At 40.4% G+C, this 19,007-nt stretch overlaps 1 protein-coding gene across 3 annotated transcripts in view; it reads right to left on the bottom strand.

Annotated features, from left to right (window-relative positions):
* Nucleotides 1-19,007, bottom strand: part of kalrna (kalirin RhoGEF kinase a) — a 152,300-nt gene that overhangs the window by 61,011 nt on the left and 72,282 nt on the right. For all 3 annotated transcript variants that reach the window (XM_032566779.1, XM_032566780.1, XM_032566781.1), the window contains exons 20-38: nucleotides 18,076-18,195; nucleotides 15,844-15,912; nucleotides 15,580-15,729; nucleotides 15,348-15,497; nucleotides 13,610-13,724; nucleotides 13,373-13,488; nucleotides 12,111-12,233; nucleotides 11,607-11,789; nucleotides 11,402-11,523; nucleotides 10,556-10,622; nucleotides 10,367-10,476; nucleotides 9,809-9,878; nucleotides 9,626-9,715; nucleotides 7,978-8,070; nucleotides 7,766-7,877; nucleotides 7,488-7,678; nucleotides 7,288-7,389; nucleotides 7,058-7,206; nucleotides 6,089-6,191 (exon numbers count right to left, since the gene is read on the bottom strand). In XM_032566779.1, the coding sequence (XP_032422670.1) occupies nucleotides 6,089-6,191; nucleotides 7,058-7,206; nucleotides 7,288-7,389; nucleotides 7,488-7,678; nucleotides 7,766-7,877; nucleotides 7,978-8,070; nucleotides 9,626-9,715; nucleotides 9,809-9,878; nucleotides 10,367-10,476; nucleotides 10,556-10,622; nucleotides 11,402-11,523; nucleotides 11,607-11,789; nucleotides 12,111-12,233; nucleotides 13,373-13,488; nucleotides 13,610-13,724; nucleotides 15,348-15,497; nucleotides 15,580-15,729; nucleotides 15,844-15,912; nucleotides 18,076-18,195 (2,235 nt within the window). The remainder of the gene's footprint in view (nucleotides 1-6,088; nucleotides 6,192-7,057; nucleotides 7,207-7,287; nucleotides 7,390-7,487; nucleotides 7,679-7,765; nucleotides 7,878-7,977; nucleotides 8,071-9,625; nucleotides 9,716-9,808; nucleotides 9,879-10,366; nucleotides 10,477-10,555; nucleotides 10,623-11,401; nucleotides 11,524-11,606; nucleotides 11,790-12,110; nucleotides 12,234-13,372; nucleotides 13,489-13,609; nucleotides 13,725-15,347; nucleotides 15,498-15,579; nucleotides 15,730-15,843; nucleotides 15,913-18,075; nucleotides 18,196-19,007) is intronic.

Below are 19,007 nucleotides of genomic sequence, written 5' to 3'. Positions count from 1 at the left end.
AATGATTATGACAGATGTGTCAACAATTCCAAGACTAATCTTTTGTTTGCACTATACATGGTTGCACTGCCGTCTGGCTGGACCTTGTCAGCTTCTTAAGGGTCAACACAGAACTAGCAAGTCAAAGGAACAGAGAACCTCTTCAGCTTGGGCACCACATTCCCACATTTACATATAAATATATCAACGTTTTGTTAATATATAGAAAAAATACAACTAATATTACTATTTTAATATTACATATTTTTCTAACCTGTATAGAATTTTGAGAGAATTTTTTTTTGTGCTTTTTATTATCTCACCCAGGAACATATGAGCTTCCAAAAGACGTATTTGCACTTGTAGAAGCCTAAATTCAGTTTTGTTTATTCAGACCTTTAGGATAAATTATGTTTATATCTCTTATAATAATTCGTTTATTTGGATAAAAATGATTACTAGTTAAATCTCCAATGCATATGAATTTGTTATATTGGACTATACTAAAGCCTTTTTTAAATTTTCATAAAAATTTTTAAAAAGTTAAGGATTTTAGGGTGTGGCTAGGGAGAGTTAGTTGGGCAGTTGGAGTGGAGCCACACTTTTTTGACCTCTCTCTTTAGACCAGGGGTCTCAAACTCCAGGCCTCGAGGGCCGCAGTCCTGCAGTTTTTAGATGTGCCACAGGTACAAAACACTGGAATGAAATGACTTAATAACCTCCTCCTTGTGTAGATCAGTTCTCCAGAGCCTTAATGACCTAATTATTCTGTTCAGGTGTGGTGCAGCAGAGGCACATCTAAAAGTTGCAGGACTGCAGCCCTTGAGGACTGGAGTTTGAGACCCCTGCTTTAGACCATCTTGTTTACTCTTTATTATTTTGTAGAAAAGTAACATTTGTACCGTTTTTATTTCTGAAGTAAACCGTTTAACTTTATCAAGAGGATCCAGTCTGTTTTTTTTGTCGTTTCGTCATCAAGTGGACTGAATGGGAAAGACGGAGAGCGTCAAGCTTATGGCTTCATTATTTAGGAACCTACAGCACTGTCTGTCTTTAGATCTTATGTGTCATCCTGATGAGTCCATGTGTATAATATAATATATATTAAGACATTATATTAATACTGAAATCAATAACTTCTGTCTGCAAATTGTTAGGATAGTATTTGGATTTCCAATGAAATAAAGCTATTGCCACTGAGACAGATTTAATAAAGGTCACATTAGGAGTTTTGGAATCAATCAGGTTAATTTCAGAAGTATTTACAGGGAATCCAACAACTACTGGATATCAAACCAACAAATGTATACCTGCCTAATTTCTGCAGGAAATTACACAGTTCTCCTTGTATTGTTTTTACAAGTGGCAATAAAAACAGTAACGAACTAAACAGCTGCTCTTTATTAAGCGATGTCTCAGGCACTGCACACAATGCACACAACACTCACACTGTTGTGGTTTATGAGTGGAGAGGACACTGTAAACTATTTCAATCAGCTTTAAAATGTAATTCAGAGTAGTGCTTAAATGATTAAGATTGTTTTTGTGAAGTTTTGAAGGAAATTGTACCTCAGTTCACTGTTGGGATGACACCAAGGCCGAAACAGCATGGAAGAACAGAGAAATTAGTTATTCTACTTGAGGTAGCAAGATCAAACTTCTCTTTCTGGCCAGGGCATTTCTCATTTAAAGCTGCAGTATGTAACTCTTATAAAAAATAAAAACACTGTCATGACTTTGTAACAGTGTAATGTGAGATCGATAATTTGTGAAAAAAAAAAAATCCCTACCACCTCCCTGTGGTGCAACTGCCATCTGCAGAAATTCCCCACTCCAGGTTAGAGACAGAGCAAAAAGGAGAGTCTTAGTGCAGTTAATTACACTCATGTATGTGCTGCTCAAATCCATCTCAACTCCGTCCCCTTGCTCTCAGCTGCTCTACAGCTGCTTCCTGACAGCAGAGGTTACAGTAGATGCTCAGGCCAGGTGGCATGGCCATGGATGATGGCGGATAAACAGTTTTCCTTGAATGTTGGTATGTTAGTATAGCTGCACCACACGTACTATACACAAGAATGATTGACAAATAAATTTAAAAAAATTACTGCAGCTTTAACAAGAGTTCTTGAAGTTTTCCCATTTCCTTCCCATTGCAGCTATATTGATTTTTAAACACTATGCAAGAAAAATTGTTCTGCCCAAAAGTGTGTCTAAAACAAGTTGCAGGAAGTACCAAACTGGGGCTGCAAGACCAGAATGGTGTCTTTTTGCTCTTCTAGCTCTGGGGGAAAATTAATTTCTCTCCTCTAGTGGAGAACATACCAGCCTTTAGTTGTCCTGCCATACATAGCACAACCCTCAGCCACAGTTTTAGTAACCTAAAACATCAAGCTGTTAATAATGAATCTGACTATTAAAGACTACATACATGCAGCAAAATGGTAGCTTACTTAATGTTAGGTGCTAGTGCAACTTGCTGGAGGCAAAAGACAACTCATGTTTATGTGTTCTGCAAGTGAGAACAAAAACATCGTCATAAACTTCTGTTGCTAAGCAAAGAAGTCCAGCATACAGCTTAAGTAAAAATTTTGCTCCTTACTAGTTGAAATATCCCATCTGTACTTTCACTGTTCTGCTTGTGTCAGCAGTGGATTGTCTGAGATGGACTCACATTTAAACAGCATGTTCAGCGAGTACACCAACAGGGATTTAATGTCGACTTACTACAGTCCAGACCAACAGGCCAAACAAGTGAATCTACCATGATTTCTCTGCCCAGTGTCTGTCCTGCTGAACAGACACGTTCAGCACTACAGACATGTGGTGTGATTCATTTTATGAATCACATAAAATGTGATTCATTTTATGTGATGTGATTCATTTTATAAATCACACCATATCACTGTTCTAGTGACATGATTTTGCTTTACTGCTCTTAATCAAATCAGCCATCCTATCAAAGGTATCAGTTTAAGTGGCGCATAAATTAAAATGTGCTGATTGGACAGAAAATGTTGTAGACAGTACAGTTAAAGACCTATCAGCTTAATTTTACTGTGCATTTTAATATTATGCCTGTTTTTATGTTAATCTTTGTAAGAAAGGCACCTACAAATAAAATGTATTATTATTATAATCTTAAGCCAAAAGGATAAGTGAAGGAGATGAGAAAAAATAAAAAGAGAAAAACATATACAAGACATTCATCATCCAAAACCACCAGAAACAGTAGCTTCACCCTAAACACACACACACCCTGGAAAGGCAGACAGTGGAACATGTGACTGGGCCGATGCTGGGCTGTTTTTATAGGAGGAGGAGAGATGAGAAGTGAAACCAGAGAACATAAAGCACAAGGAATGTTTCTGAAAGCAGAACCTCAATGTTTATGTGCAGGCAGCCTGAGAGAGGCGACAAAAACATAAACTGGGAAAGAGGGAGATGTAGATTGGGTGAAAGTCCAGAACAGTAGCGATGGTCTGGACTCACAGAGAACTGATCCTTATGGGAATTAAGGAAAACAGACAAGAACAACAGAAATCAAACAAAGTATCCAGCCTCAAAGATATCAATGGCCTGTACAACGCTTTGTCAAGTCCAAAGGACTTTGGTGTCCTTTGGACAAAGTGTGTGAATTACTTTCAGCCATTCACACACAGATCTGCATGCTGATGTAGGCAAACTACTGGAGGCAAGCAACTGGATAGTAGCCACAGCTGACCTGGGGCAGTCTGACAGAGGAGAGGTTGCCATGCAGCGGCACCACCTGTTGGGTCTCTGACCCTCACCAGCCATTCAAATACAAATAATGCTACTCGTTCTTTTTGAGGTCCCAAACTAAAATAGCAAGAGGTTTACTACCTCCATCACCCAAACATTTTTTATCAGTCAAAACATATTTTCATATAATTTTTATTTTACATTTAATTAACAAGATATTTGTCTTTTTTAGCTACTGATGAGTTATTCAGATGCCTATTAAATCATATTATGCTAAACAGAAGAGTGCAATCACATTAAAGTACTAACACTACATAAGAGGCAGACTGGCCTTAGACCCAGCAGGGGTCAAATTAACAAAATATTTTTCATCCAACAGTTTTTTTTTTGTTTTGTTTTGTTTTAAATGGAGACGGAAAAAAATCTGAAGGAATTTCAACAGATTACACAAATCTGACCACATGGTGCAGATGTGTAGATTGTACACTCAGAGAACTTCACGGAGGTAACTAAAATCAATTAATTAAAAAAAATACCAACGATATCATCTCTGACCTGGACTCTATTCATCCAAGTTGGACAGAAAGGCTTTTAATTGACTATTGCAAAGTGTTGTTTCAAGTCAAGCCACTAGTTGTAGCATACGCTAAAGTACTTAGCGTAAAATTAATTACTGATTCATTTTAATTTAAAATTACCTTTACAATGCAAATTAACTTTAGTTTTGATATATATTTAATCAAATTCACAGTTTAAATCACACATTATTTAAAACAAGTACTTATGTACATCATAAGTACTTAGGCCAAAATACCTTTGGTCTTTATCAAGGCTGATGCTAATAATATACATATTAGAAGCTCTGTTACAATTTATCTTCTGTCCTTTGATTGTTGTTAAGTTGTCTTTGTGCTGATAGTTAAACAGGAAATTGTCCCTTCAAAACAAAAGCATCACAACTCAATGAGAAAGTTAACCACAGGTAAAACTAACATAGGTCTTAGGTCATAGGTCAAATTAAAGATGCAGTTCAAACACTTTACATCTTTACCTGAAAATATGATTCAAATTCGACATTAGAAAATCCCAATGATAGGGTCATTGAGAGCATATGCATAAAACATAGTAGGAGCTTTAAATGTTCCCATTCCACCACTTCCAAACAGTAAGTCAGCATCATGCATGTAGTGCTAGTGAACAGAGGTCACAACTGTATCACCACAACCCATCTACAAACAGAGCTTTGACTGCGGTGGCAAAAATCAAACAGGAACTCTGTAAACAAAGTTCAGAACAAAATTGGTTTTCAGGAAAACATCGGAGGTGGATCCAAGAATAGGAAGATGGAATTTTCCAAATCCACAGAACAATAAAGCAGAGTAAAGTAACAACACACCCACACAAAGTGGCAGAGAAATTCCTTATTCTACTGGGAAGAGGGGTAGACGAGTTCCATTATTATGAACTCGTCTACCGAATAAAAACACCAACAATGAGGAAAGTTGTCTCATGCTACAAATCAGACCTAAATACTATTTAGTAGAAATGGACAGAAGGAACAGTTGTACACTGAGACACAGAGAGTAAAAACACAAGCTGCACTGCTGGGACCATTCTTTGTGTGTGGGTGTGTGTGTGTGGGTGTGTGTGTGTGTGTGTATGCCAGCTTGGAGGCTGCTGACATTTTAGGAAAGACAGTGTGTAGGCGTGGGGTTGCACTGTGAAAAGGCCACATTATAGCAGAACTCCACAGTGACTGTGTGTGTGGGTGTGTGTGTGTGTGTGTAGTAGTAGTAATAGTAAGAAGAGGTCAGGGCCCTGTTTCAAATTCTGAAAAAGTTCTGGGGTAACTGACCAAACAACCCGTTTGGTCAGTTTATGGATGTTGACACCTTGTTAAATAGCTCAAGACTAATTACAAATGATTCTGATTTTTTAAAATACCTTCAAAAATTATATATAGCTTTACTACAAAACAAGTTTTACATTTTATTCCAAAACAATTTTAAAGGATTAAATTAGTTACATTAAAGTTGAGCACACACTGTGTAAATGCAGCAATATGCACCTCTTACTTGGAAGTGGGCTGCTGGTTGGCACGCAGTGTCAGCGGAACACACACCGGAACACAACCTGAACAGAGTCTTCATCGCTCTTCATATTCACATTACTCACTACTTTTGAAACATGCAGCTCCCAGAACCCAGCCACTGTGCTGCCATGCACAGACAGTCCTGTTACCACAGACACACACTCTGCCCCTGCTGCAGCTCATGGTAGCTGCTCAGGAGACCCTGTAGTGCAGGCCCAGCTGCGGGTCAACAGCTCGTTACAGAGCCAGCCTTCGTCAGACGACTCCTTACGCACATGCTCAGATTGGGCTTCCTACCTTGTCACTGTCTATGGTGTTCTGGGATGTCCTGGAGGCGATGGAGATGGTATCTGGTTGGCTGCTGCCGTCTCCCTGACTGTCTCCATCTTCCCCTCCCTCCCTGAATGAGGCCAAACATACAGAAGTGTCAGGATTAAAGGTCTGTGGCTTCAGAAGGTCACATTACAGAGAATCTGTTCCCTATGTATTAGTCTTAACCTATTATTTGCTATTACCACAACAATAATCCAATTCTTATACTCAGATTATCATTACTGAGATTATCAGAATGGAAAACAGGAGGAACATCTTTCAGTTTTTCAAGTGTTAGTCTTTGGATACATGCATAAATCATATGACCCTGTAAGGTGTGAATTGAGGCTATAATGTGTCAATATTTATTAATATTTTCATTACAAATGTGCCCAAAACTTTGTCAATATTACACCAATATTGAAAAAACACAATTTCATAATTATGGTGTTTCCATCACACAAGTCTGTTCACATGATAAGTGATTAAAAACCGTGCCGCACCATCATCCTCCAACTGCTTTCATGTCATCTTTGTCTTTCCTACCATTAGTAAGATCCTGTTGTTGATCACATGACTCATGTGATGCAAAAAAGTATTTCCATTGCAGTTTTGGAAAATATGGAAATTTTGATACGTCTGAATAAACAAAAACATTTTATCAAAGCGAGAGCTTTTCCCAAATTGGTATGCTTCCATCAAGAACATTTATTTTTGTACTTTCAGTTTGTGCAATTTTATGGTGAATGGAAACGCAGTTTGTGATGACCATCGCTGCATTAAGTAGAAAAAGGAAAGTCCATTTAAAAGTTGATTTTCCAAACTACGATTCTGCTTTTTTATAATGCAATAATAATGATTTTCATTGTTGTTTTGTTAAATATTTTTATAACATGGTAAGGACAAAAACATTTATTCATTGTCATTCAGGTGGAAATGAAGCTGCTGGCCGACCTTTTAGTGAAGTTCCTGGGCTTAGTCAGTGCAGGTGCTTTAGGCAGATGAAGAGGCTCCTTCAGCGCCCCCTTCAGGTGAGTCATTCTCTCTTGGATCACCTCACGGATGTTTTTTATCCATTCCTGTTTGGCTTCCATGCTGGATGCCTGGAGGAGACAAGTTTTCTGTGTTAATCGGTGCATAACGATGCCTCAAAGCGTTACGGTGTTAAAATGATTTTGACCTACTTTTAGCACAGTTTTATTATCAGAAGACGGGGTTCTTCCTGCCCACAGGGCAAATTTACACGGGTCGCCCTCTATGTGCTCGGTTACCCCGAGCTCTGCTGTCTGCAAACAAGACAGAAACAAGCGAGGAGTGAACAAATCCATCAATAGTGGAAGGGTGACCCCTGCAGGTCCAACATAGAACTGCACTCATTGCTCACCAGTAGTCTGTTCTTGTATTGGTACTTGGTTCTTCCTGCTGAGTCTTTGATCTCTTTGCTGAAGACCAATGAGAACTCGAACAGGAAGAGGTGTCGGTCCCGGCCCTTCCGGATCAGTGCGCGCGGGTCCCAAACCTGGAAGCTGTCCTGCAGGATCAGCTCACCCTGAACCTCCAGGTTCTCCTCAAAGCCTGCGGCAGAGACAGAGGCAGAGCCTGACTGCCAGATCAAATCAGCTACTGTGAAGCTGCTCAGTAACAGAGCGTAAGCAGCCTTACCCTCCAGCATGGCTAAGTGCATGGCGTCATTGGCTCTCTTAGGAACGCTGAGCATCACCTCCAAGCCGTCTTTGATCTCCCCTTTACCCTCTTCACAGCAAGACAGCAGCTCCTGCAGGAACAGGATGGTACGAGTGAACAGAAGAGCATTTCTGCTGTCTGTCTGTGTCAGCCATGAATATGTGAGGCTGTGCTGCAGCTGCTGCAGGTACCTTTAACAGAAGTTGGTACTTTGTGATCCTCTGGACTGGTTTGATGAGGTAGGAGTTGAGTGTGTTTGCCAGGGCACGTCTCTGCTGAATGTCCTGTTTATGCACACAAAGTATCATAAATAGTTTTACAAAACGGTTTTCCTTCACACTACTATATCTGAATGAACTAAAGTTGACACAATGTTGTGATGTCTAGTTAAAACATAGTTACCTCTGGTACTTTTCAAACTTAAGTGCCTTTTAGTGGAATGTTATCTGACTAACCGAGACCAAACAGAGAACAATTATGAGGTGGAAGGAAACAGATGCATGGATGGACAAACAACTGAAAAGTTTGGTTTTGTTTCTGGCCTCAGAGGTTTGTTAGAGAACAAACAAGACTGAGTTGAAGGTTCAACTTCCAGCAGCACCATGGCCCAAAAACACATAGATATGGCTAAAATATAAGGGTTCAAATCAAAGCATATTTATGTGTTAAAACGGAGTAGTCAAAGTCTAGATCTAAATCCAGTTGGAATCTCTGGACAGACTTGCTGCTGCCTGATGTTCTCCACCCAGCCTGACTGAACTTCACCTGTTTCTAGATGAGCAAAAATATTCACCTTCTCTCTACTGCCCTCTGCAGGTATGATGCCGCTTCTGTTTTCATTCTGTTTTGTTTGCCTTCATGCACACTGACATGACTAATCTGACTGACACCTCATGAGTTAAACTTTGGATGATATAAAAATTATCTTTGTTGTGCCTTTTCAATTTAGCCAAGTCATAGTAATAAAAAACAAAAAAACAAATTGGTGGAACAGTGTAGCTTGAGTTATTAATGCCAGTATCTGCGGTATTAGTTTAAGTGAACCATCCATCCATTTTCTAACACTTAGTCCCTAAAGGGGTCAGGAGGGGTGCTGGTGCCTATCTCTAGCGAACGTTCCGGGCGAGAGGCGGGGTCACCCTGGACAGGCAAGTTTGAGTGAACATTTGGGTCACATTTGGATGTTCCAACAGGTGAATGATTCCATATGTAAACCAAAGCTGAGTTTGGAATCAAAAAAGATAAAAGCAGGTCAACATTCTGTTTTAAATATCTAAACAGAATTATCCTTTTCATTTATTTATTTTTTTGTTAACGTCTGCAAAATGTGTGTGATGTCTCAGCAGTTTTTTAATGAGCATTAACAGAAGTATTAATGGGGCTGTATGGAGAATGTTGTACTTGTCTGATCTAAATGTAAACTTCTGGGGGGAATTTCTGCTTTTAAAATTAACTGAAGTTGTTTGTTATGTCATCAAATTACTCTGAAAACAATCCATCCCAAAATCCAATCCAAAAACTAATATGTCATTCATGCCCAGGTATATGTGAACTTCTGACCAGCAGAGTACACCATGAAACAAGCCCACCAAAATGAAGGTAGACAAAAACCTAAAAAGAGAACACCAAACACTGTGATTGTAAACAGTACAGACTGGGCTGCGCACTGACAGGATGGTACCAGGTCAACAGCCAGAACTTTGGAATCGTCCAATGAACATCATAAGCGATCAAACCATATCAACAACGGATGAATCTGGATCAGTTGGATCAGAGGCACTGACAAATTTCAAATTTAATTCAAGGATGAGTTGGAATGTTATTCCAGGTTTTACTCACATCAAAGAAGCTGCCAGCGTGCTCCAGGATAAGCTGACTGGAGTCGGGTTTGTTCTTGCAGTAGTCCACATAGATGTGGAACTTATCAGCCTGAGAAAAGGGACAGTTTCAATAATGAGGCAGAGCTTAAAACCGAGACAAATACTGGAGGCAGACGTCAGGCCTGAAACACTGGAGTCTCACCCAGGTGACGAAGCAGTGGCCCACATCCTCCGGCAGCTGCTCATAGTTCACCAGCTCCTTCAGGAAAATACTGGAACAGAACGAAGATCAGCCATTTCACACCACTGACACTGCAACATGTCAAAGATCTTCGACAAAAAACTGATGTTATGCTGTGTTTAAGCTCTATAGTGCAAAAGTTTGTTGATTGATCTGAGCTTAGATCTCTTTCTAAAGTCTAAATGGAGCAGAAAGACAGAACAAAATTCCCTCCAGGAACAACAGAAGTTTCCGGATGTTGTACAGAAGTATTAGAATCAGAAAACCTCCACCAGGCAGCGAGGCGAGTTCTTGAACTGTCTGTGAAATCAAATCTCAAAGGTTCATTGGAGAAGAAGAAGAAGATACCCATGAAGTTTTTAGAGCATAAAAGGAAGGGAACAGAAAACTTTTTATCTCAAAAAACCCTCTGAAGTCCAAAGCCTGAAGCTCTTGGTAAGTTATGTGCTATCAGAGAGAAAACTTTGATTCTGAAGTCCCACATCTAGCTGCTCTGCACAGATGCTGCGCAGGCCTTACTTGTTGTGGAAGTCGTAGATCTCCTGCATGTTGCCAAAAATAATCTGCTCCTTGTTGGCGATGCCTGGAGGAATCTCCTCTTCACTCCTGGTCATCTCCTTCAGGTAGGTCTGTCACACACAGAGGTGAGGCAGCAGGTTGATGGCAACAGGTAAGCACCAAGAAGGAAAAACTAACACTTCTCCTCACTTCTAGACACTCCTGGAGATCCCTGACGTAGGCCTTCTCCGTCTGCAGCAGCTCCGCCATGATGAACCTGAGGCAGACATGAGATCAACATCCCGCCAACAACAGATGCAGCATCAGAGTGCACATGCTTTAATACAGTCCCTCGCAAAAGTATTCACATCCCTGAACGTTTTTACATTCTTTCACTTTGCAACCAGTTTTCCATGTATTGTATTGTGACTTTATGTAATAGATCAAAACAACACAGAAGGATTGTTTGGATTGTGTATAAAGAAGGATGAAGTCAAATCCTCTGTTAACTCTAACAACTGATTCTGTGTTTTTATCTACATTTTGTTAATCGCTGTTCCTAAACTGTCAAATTGGTCGACTAGTTCTACGTCCTCACCATGTATGAGCTGGAATTTTGCTTGGTTTTGTTCTGACATTCTGAATTATAATTTTCCTAGTTTTTACCACATTTAAATCCAAATACTTGTCAACACATCAACTAAGAAGTGATAAGAAGGAGAGACCATGAGGAGCCCCCTCAGTATGAGGACGAGAGAACAGAGAGCTTTAAAAAAGAAGAGAGCACTTCTTCAGTTATTTCTTTTATTTATTTGTAAACTACTTTTAAAACATGTATCATTTATCTTTTATTTCAATCTCCAAAATAGAGTGAAATTTGTAGCTTTGATGTGGCAGAATGTGAAAAATGTTAAAGGCAATGAAAACTTTTCAAGGTGCTGGGACTGAATCAGTTCATGGTAAGACAGGAAGTGGATCGCTAAAAGGCCAACTCAGGAGGAATCATCTGTTTATCTGTGAATGAACAGATGATTAAAAGTAGAGAACTGAACTCACTCTTTCTTCCTGGCAGACTTTCTCTTCTCCTCATCTACCTCGTGGTTTGGATCGCGGAGTTTGACCTCAGGGTCGTTGGTCAAACTCGCAGGCATGATGTCCAGCTCCAGGTCCTTGTTGTCCTGCACATGGAAACATTTTCTCAGTACCTGAAGCCATTTTCAATCCTTCTCTGTGAAACATGAGCAGCTGTCTGATCACTCACCTCAGAGCTGATGCCCAGGCTCCTCTCCAGGCTCTCCTGGTATTTGGCCATGCGAAGGGAGAAGTCTCGGTACCTGCGGTCCACCGTGCTGACCCAGCGCTTCAGCTCCGACACGTGGGCGTGGCCTTTCTCCACCAGGTTGTCCGCCAGCTGGATCAGAAGTTTCACCTTTTCCTTGGTTTGCTGAGGGTTGAAGAGACACACTCAGTTACACTCACAAACATTCTGGTGAGTGTAACTAAACGTGCACATTGAGTCCAAGTTTGGCACCAGTCGCATTGCTGCTGTGAAGCAGTTGATGCCCAACCTGGACTTGAACCTTTTATTTGGAGGTTTACAGAGTGGGATTACAAGCTTTACAGCATCTTATATGTTTATTTGGGACCAGAAATGTCTCAAATTATATGTCATGAACTCAGAACCAGAATCAGCTCACATGTTTTGAATGTTTTGTGAAAGGGAAGTCTTCTTGTATTTTTCCTTTCTGTGAAGTACACTGTTTACCTTAGCAGAAAGTTTGAAGTGATGGTAGTTGTTGAGCAGCTGCTGGGTTTCCTCACTGCTGTCCCCAGGTGATGTGTGTGTAGCGAGGTAAACATCTCCTGTCTCCTGGATCCAGTCCAGAGCCTGGGAGCAAACAGACAAGCACAGCATGAAGCCTGAACTAAATCGGCTTTTTTACAGTGCAGCGATGACCTGGTGGCGGGTCGGTCAGTCAAACCTCTCAGCACAGCAACAGAGCACAGTGGCTGATTTTTACACCTTTGTTGAGGTAGATAAGATCAGCTTCACATGTAAGATCACCCATCTCCAAAAATTAAGGAAATCTGGCCGATTTATTGGTGAATCCGTATAATTTACTTTTAATAAAATCCCAAGTGGCATAACTATTGGTGCCTCAAATAATACATTTTAAATGAATGTAACTGCAGAATTTATCATTCACTCCTTTTATTTCTCCTATTATTCCAGGGAGAACTCATTTAAACCTTTTTTTTCTCCCTGGGGTATAAATATGACCTGACACGGAAGCACAATTTTTTAATCACTGGCTGTTGATTTAAAACTCCGTTAATGAACAACAGCAAACAGTGTCACTTTGTCTCAGTGGCGACCATGTGTTCCTGTGTCGTAACATAACGTTTCTCTGTCCTACCAGCCCAAATTTAAATGTGGATTTTAACTGTGACTGTGTGTGTTGGTCAGATTCAGCTTTTTGGCAGGCGAAACAAATTATGACATGAAGGAAGGCTCCTCAGACCCACTGTTAGGCACAGTGGAGGATCTGTCATACTGTGAGCCAGTTTCTCTTCCATAGATCCCAGGAGTCTGAACAGAGTGAACTGGCATCACGAGTTTTTAAACATTTACTAGCAGAATGCTATTTGTCATCATTGGGTGTTTCAGCAGGACAGTTTTTCTAAACATAACAAACCAACTCAGAAATGATTCATCAGACCTTCTTTCATAGCTGTCTCAGTCCACAGAGCTTAATTCTAGAAATATTAAAGTGAAGAGAGCATGAGAAAGAAATGGTCCCCAGAGAGCAATGATCAAACATCTCTCTCTTTCTGCAAGCTCAGACCTTAAATATGTTTTTGAAAAACTAACAGTTTTCCTATAAGCCCAGGAGATACAAACTGTGAGCAGTGGGGGAACCCAGAATTCTTCCGCAGCATGGGGTATTTTCCTAACTGAGTAAATATGCTCACCTCAGAACTTTCTCTTTTTTTCCTAACAAAGAACCCAAATGCAGAAGTTCTGACCTGTTTAGCGCTCCGTTCAAACACCAGGTACTGCTGACACTGGTCCAGCCTTCGTTTCTTCAACGTCCAGAAGTGCAGAACCCGGTTTTCCCTCTGCAGCAGCTCATTGAGAATGGCTGCACAAAAAAACACACTGGCCATGACAAATCTCAACACTTCAAGTCTTACTTGAAAGGAGAGAGGTGTCTTCTGCCGCTCCACCAGCAGAGGGCCCTGTGGCACCACAGCAGAGCTCACCTTTGACCTGCTGCTCAGGTCCTCTAGCATGGCCTGCAGCTCCCGGTGTGCTCACATTGTTTCTGTGGATGTATTTGAGGAAGACCTCAGCATTCCTCCGAGCCAGCGTGCACGCCTGAAACACACCAGTAAATATCCACAGGATTCGTTCTGGACCAGAACCTCTGCAGGAGGAACTCAGGGATACACACTTGAAACCAGGAATTTACATCCACTAAATAAAAAGATACAAACACATTTTATTCTCACTGTCGAAAGTTAAATGAGATCAAATGTTTCTTGTTTTAGCTTAGTAAGAATAACCAAAATTGTTTATATTTGCTAAATTCCAGAAAACATTTTTTTTCTTACATTTTTTTGTGACATTCCTAGAATTCAGTAGTTTACATCTACTTGGTCAGTATCAGTGATAATTGTCTTTTAAAATGTTTGACTAATGTTTGACTAGTGTCAGACCTTTTGCGTTTCCTTCCACAAACCTTCTCACAGTAGTTTGCTGGAGTTCTGGTCCATTCCCCCTGACAGAACTGGTGGAACTGGGTCAGTTTGTACGCCGCCTCTCTCACACACGCCTTTTCAAATCTACCCACAATTTCTCCATAGGGCTGAGATTGGGGCTGTGTGATGGCCACAACAAAACATTGACTTTGTTGGCCTTAAGCCACTTTGTAACCACTCTGGCTGTAAACTTAGCATTATTGTCAATCTGTGCCCAAGCTTTAACTTTCTGGCTTATGTCTTTAGATGTTGCTTCAATATTTCCACATCATGTTCTTTCCTCATGGTCCCATGTGCTTTATGATTCCATCTGCATCAAAACAGCCCGATAACATGATGCTGCCACTACCGTACATGACAGTTTGGATGGCACAACCATCACCGTTTTTTTTTCCAAATGTAGAGTCGGTAATTATGGCCAAATTGTTACACTATAGTTTCATCAGACCACAGGACATGTGTCCAAAAATAAAGATCTTTGAGCTTTATTAAGATCTTTGTCCCTGTATGCAGATGCACACAGTGACAAAGATCAAACTGCAGTCTGGCTTTTTTGATGTTCATGGATGATACCAGCTTCAGTCAGCATCCTCACAATCCTCACAACATTTTTGGCTTTTGTTGTCAGGTCCATCTGCATTTTGTGGACCAAAAGATCTTCATCTCTGGCATACAGAACCCGTCTCCTTCCTGAGCGGTGTGATGATTGGACGTTACCATCATGTCTACAGTATATTTGTGTATGATTGTGTTAACAGATGAATATGGCACCTTCTAGCATTGGTAAACCAAACTTTGCAACTGCACGATTCTCTTCCTGATATCTTGGCTAATATTTTCTGACCTTCAAAATGTGTCAAACAAAAAAGCAGTGTGTTTCAGATGTGGTCTTAAAATACACCTATAGTCCAATAAAATCAGATGTGTCATTTAACATGTCAGAAGTTTGTGGAAGGAATTCCAAATGGTTTGACCCAAGTCATATAGTTTAAAAGACTGTTATCTCTGATACTGACCACATGAATTTGAAGAAAGTTACAATAAAATCTCCCTACATTTTTTGGAATTTAGCAAATAGAATTTTTTTTGTCATTCTAACTAACAAGGGAACTTTGGTCTGATTTAACTCCAGAGAGTCAGAGAAAAATGTGTGTGTATTTTTATTCTGTGTATGTAAATATTTGGTATCAACTGTATCTCTAGAAGCTGCGGGAGCTGAGCAGCCTGATGTGTTCTTCACCTTCAGGAAGGCTTCCTTCTGCTCCAGGTGTTTGCTGATCAGGGGCAGCAGGTGCTCACTCTCTACTGAACTCCCAAGTTTTTCATGGCTGCCACACCAGTCTTCGTCCCGCCGGTACTCCTGCTCAAGGCTCTCCAGCACACTGCACACCTGCGGGGATCCAGAGCAGCAGTTTGAAACGGCACTGAAAGAACACACACGCTGTGTGACTGTGTGAAGGTCTGCAGCTCACCTGCTCTGATGTTTTGTAGAAGGCCACAGAGGCATTGACCAGCTTCAGGCGGTCCTCCATCTTCAGCATCAGCTGCTGCCAGTGGACAGCCACCTTCTCGGCACAGCTTCGGATCGCCTCAGGATCATAGTGACCTGCCTGCAGCATCATCTGGGATGGAAGGAAAAAAACCTTTGGAACTCATCACTTAAAATTATGCATCATGTATTAAAGATGGCACCACTTCCTCTCACTTCCTCACACTTTTCCTAATAATGGACCAACCTCAGCCTTCTGCTGCACCTGCAGCGCACTCTGATGAGTCTTTTGGAGGGAGGTGGCGTGAAAGAGAGACTGGAGGAGAGAAGATCTGCTCTCAGTGAGGTTGCAATGCACCTTCATACACATCATAAGCATTTTAATCACATAATAATTATGGTTTACATCAAACATCATGGACTGAGAATAAAACCTCTAAATATTTTCCATTGCTGTTGAAGGATTCTCCAGGACTAAAAACTAAATCCATGTTTTCATACAGATGGTGGTGAGTTTAAGAATATCCCAAATAACATGAAAAACTGTTTGCTTTGTTTCATTTTATAAACTTTTAATTACTGGAGAATATGTGGGATGTTACTGTTTCGGTTCAGGGCCTGTGTCCCCATGGTGAGTTTGCATTAATGTACTAAGTAATTAGCCGGTTGTATTACATCATTTTGATGGAGAATGCACAGCTTCAATGGCTCTGATGATAAACACAAATATAGGACTTTAAAAAAGAATTTGTCAACAAAAATGTTTCAGATCATCACATAAATCTTAATAATAGTCAGTCACAGCTGTGACCTTCAGAAGAATGGCTTCCAACTGAGACATAGGGGATGTGCCCAGGGCTGAGCTCTGTGTTATTATTCTCCTGCACTGTCCACATGGATTCAGGGCTTTAAACATCAACAAAGTAGTTTCACACTATCCTCAGCCTGTTATTAATGTCATCAGATTCAGCTGATCAACAGATTTCTTTCAGATAACAGATACTGGAGGATGAAGCCATGCCTCTGCTGTTAGTTGCAGGTTTATTACATCCACTAGTGATTGGTCATGGGGTCAGGGGGAGTTACATCAGTGGGTTGTATTCAACCCCCTAGTCTGCCTACTTTTACTGTGGTAAGTATCTCAAAGATTTTTGTGGAAAACTTGCATATTCGTAGATGTTTTGCTAAAATATCTGAAAAGAGCTGGGAAGTTGAAATACCAGCTAGCTGACACTCTATTGGCTGTTAGCAAACCAGCTTAGCAGCCATTCCTTTTCCTTTGGGCTGATTGGCTAAAGCCCCAGGAACAGAGATAAAGATGACCATAGAAGTTAGTGCCAAGACAGCTTCCATTATGAGTATTCAAGTATATGTTGTTTGAACTATTAAAACAGGCAGCTGTAAGTGTTTTTAAAAGGCTCTCAAGTATTCGTGGGTTTTAGCTGTTTGGGTGGCTGTGGAGTCCACTGTAAACATGCGTAGAACATTGAGTAAAAGGATGATCTGACTGCTTCTAATCTGTTTTTGAATTTTTTCAGATGTGTTGTCTTTTGAGCTCTTTTCCTTCATCTACTTCATGTTGTCAGAAAAGTTTTATTTAGATAATTTCTTGACTCTTAAGGTCTGGCAGTAATTTAGCTTTGGTGTGGCTATGGAAATTGAACATAGCTTTCTAAACATTGTGGTTAATCTCAGCTCATTTGTGATTTCTGTAAAGGAAGGGCAATTTCTTACTTCCTGCAGAGCTATGGTTAGTTTGGATAATCAAAATTTGAAAAGTGCATCTTGTTTTACGCAAGTTATCTTTGTGTGAAGTTAGAATATTTCACATCAATGTTTGTTGATCTGAATCACTGAAGTGTAAAAAACTGAAGAACAAACATTGTTACAATCATAGAAATATATTGCATCCGTATGTGTGTTTGTGTGAAAGACCAAAGGACTGTTATCTCTCTGACTGCTTACAGACACACATCTTGGTTCTTCAACACATAATGGTTTGGATATGAATGGTCCATGTGTGCATGTGCGTGTGGGGGTATGTGGGCGTGTGTATATGTGTGTGAGAGAGACTGAGCATCTGTTATTCCTCAAGATCAATGCAGAATAAAATAATTATTGAGGCAAGCCTGGTTCAAACATAAATCACAAAGTGTGTGTGTATGGTTGTTTTCCTATATCTACTGCAAAGGGGACAGGACGACTGATCCTGCACTAAGAGGCGACATTCCCTCTGAGAGTGTGAGCTAGTTATTGGTTAAGGTTCAGATCAGATGTTCAGTTAGGAAATGAAAGAAGAAGAGAATAAAGAATCTATTGTGATCAGGAAGGTTCCCCACAAACAGAGCAACCAGAGATGTGTGTGCCTCATCTGCTACTATTCAGTCCAATACACATTGAAATAATTACTGCCCAAAGAGAATGGACCCGCTTTGAGCAACTGTAATTAGGATCTGTGTGTGTGCGCGTGTGTGTGTACCTCTATAGCCATCTGGAACTGTTCATGCTCCCTTTGCAGCTGTTCGGCTTCAGACAGAGAGCTGGCGTTCACCATGCTGGCATTCAACATGGACTCACCGTTACGGATCCAACCCAGTACCTGCGGGGCCATGAAGACAGAGCGACAGCATTTTACATCATGTTACACTATGCTACATCAAGTTACAGCATGTTAATCAATCAATCAATCAATCAATCAAATTTGACTTGTATAGCACATTTCAGCAGCAAGGCATTTCAAAGTGCTTTACATGATAAAAACACAAAAACACAAAGTCATGCAACATAGAATCAACAACTGAAACATTACATTTAGTCAAGTGTCATCATTAAATGCTTAATTCATTATGTTTCACAAAATAACTCCAAACAGGTGGGTTTTTAGTCTAGACTTAAAGTACAGCATGTTACAACAAGCTACAGAGTTTTTCAGCCCTGGTCCTCCAGGCTTTCTCCTGCTTCGGCACACATGATTTCAAATGATGGCTGATTAACAGTGTTTTGCTGAATTGCAGTTATCTGAATGGGGTGTGTTGAAGCAGGGGACCATCTAAAACATGCAGGTCGGTGTGCTTTGAGGACCAGGGTTGGGAAACACTGTGTTACAGTATTTTACAGCATTGAACATTGCCTAAACTAAATGGAGCTCTTTGCTGAAGATAAAGTCCTGATCTGTCTCTCCGTCTCCTGCTCCATCCTGTTATGACTCATTAGCAAGTCACCTTTTTTGGTAATTAGAAATGAGAATTATTATAGACCATAGTGACTGGATGAAACAAGCTGACTGCTCTGGACAGAAAACTGAAAAACTGATCAGTAGAAATGTTCTCTCTTTATGAAGCATACACATATTTCAATCCACCTGGGAGAAAACGTTTGAATTCTATTCAGAGTTCAAATGTTTTGACATGA

Source organism: Xiphophorus hellerii, chromosome 7 (assembly GCF_003331165.1).
Source record: "Xiphophorus hellerii strain 12219 chromosome 7, Xiphophorus_hellerii-4.1, whole genome shotgun sequence".
Taxonomy (NCBI): Eukaryota; Metazoa; Chordata; class Actinopteri; order Cyprinodontiformes; family Poeciliidae; genus Xiphophorus; species Xiphophorus hellerii.
Note: the sequence above shows the minus strand (reverse complement) of the source record. Positions and strands in the feature narration are given on the sequence as shown.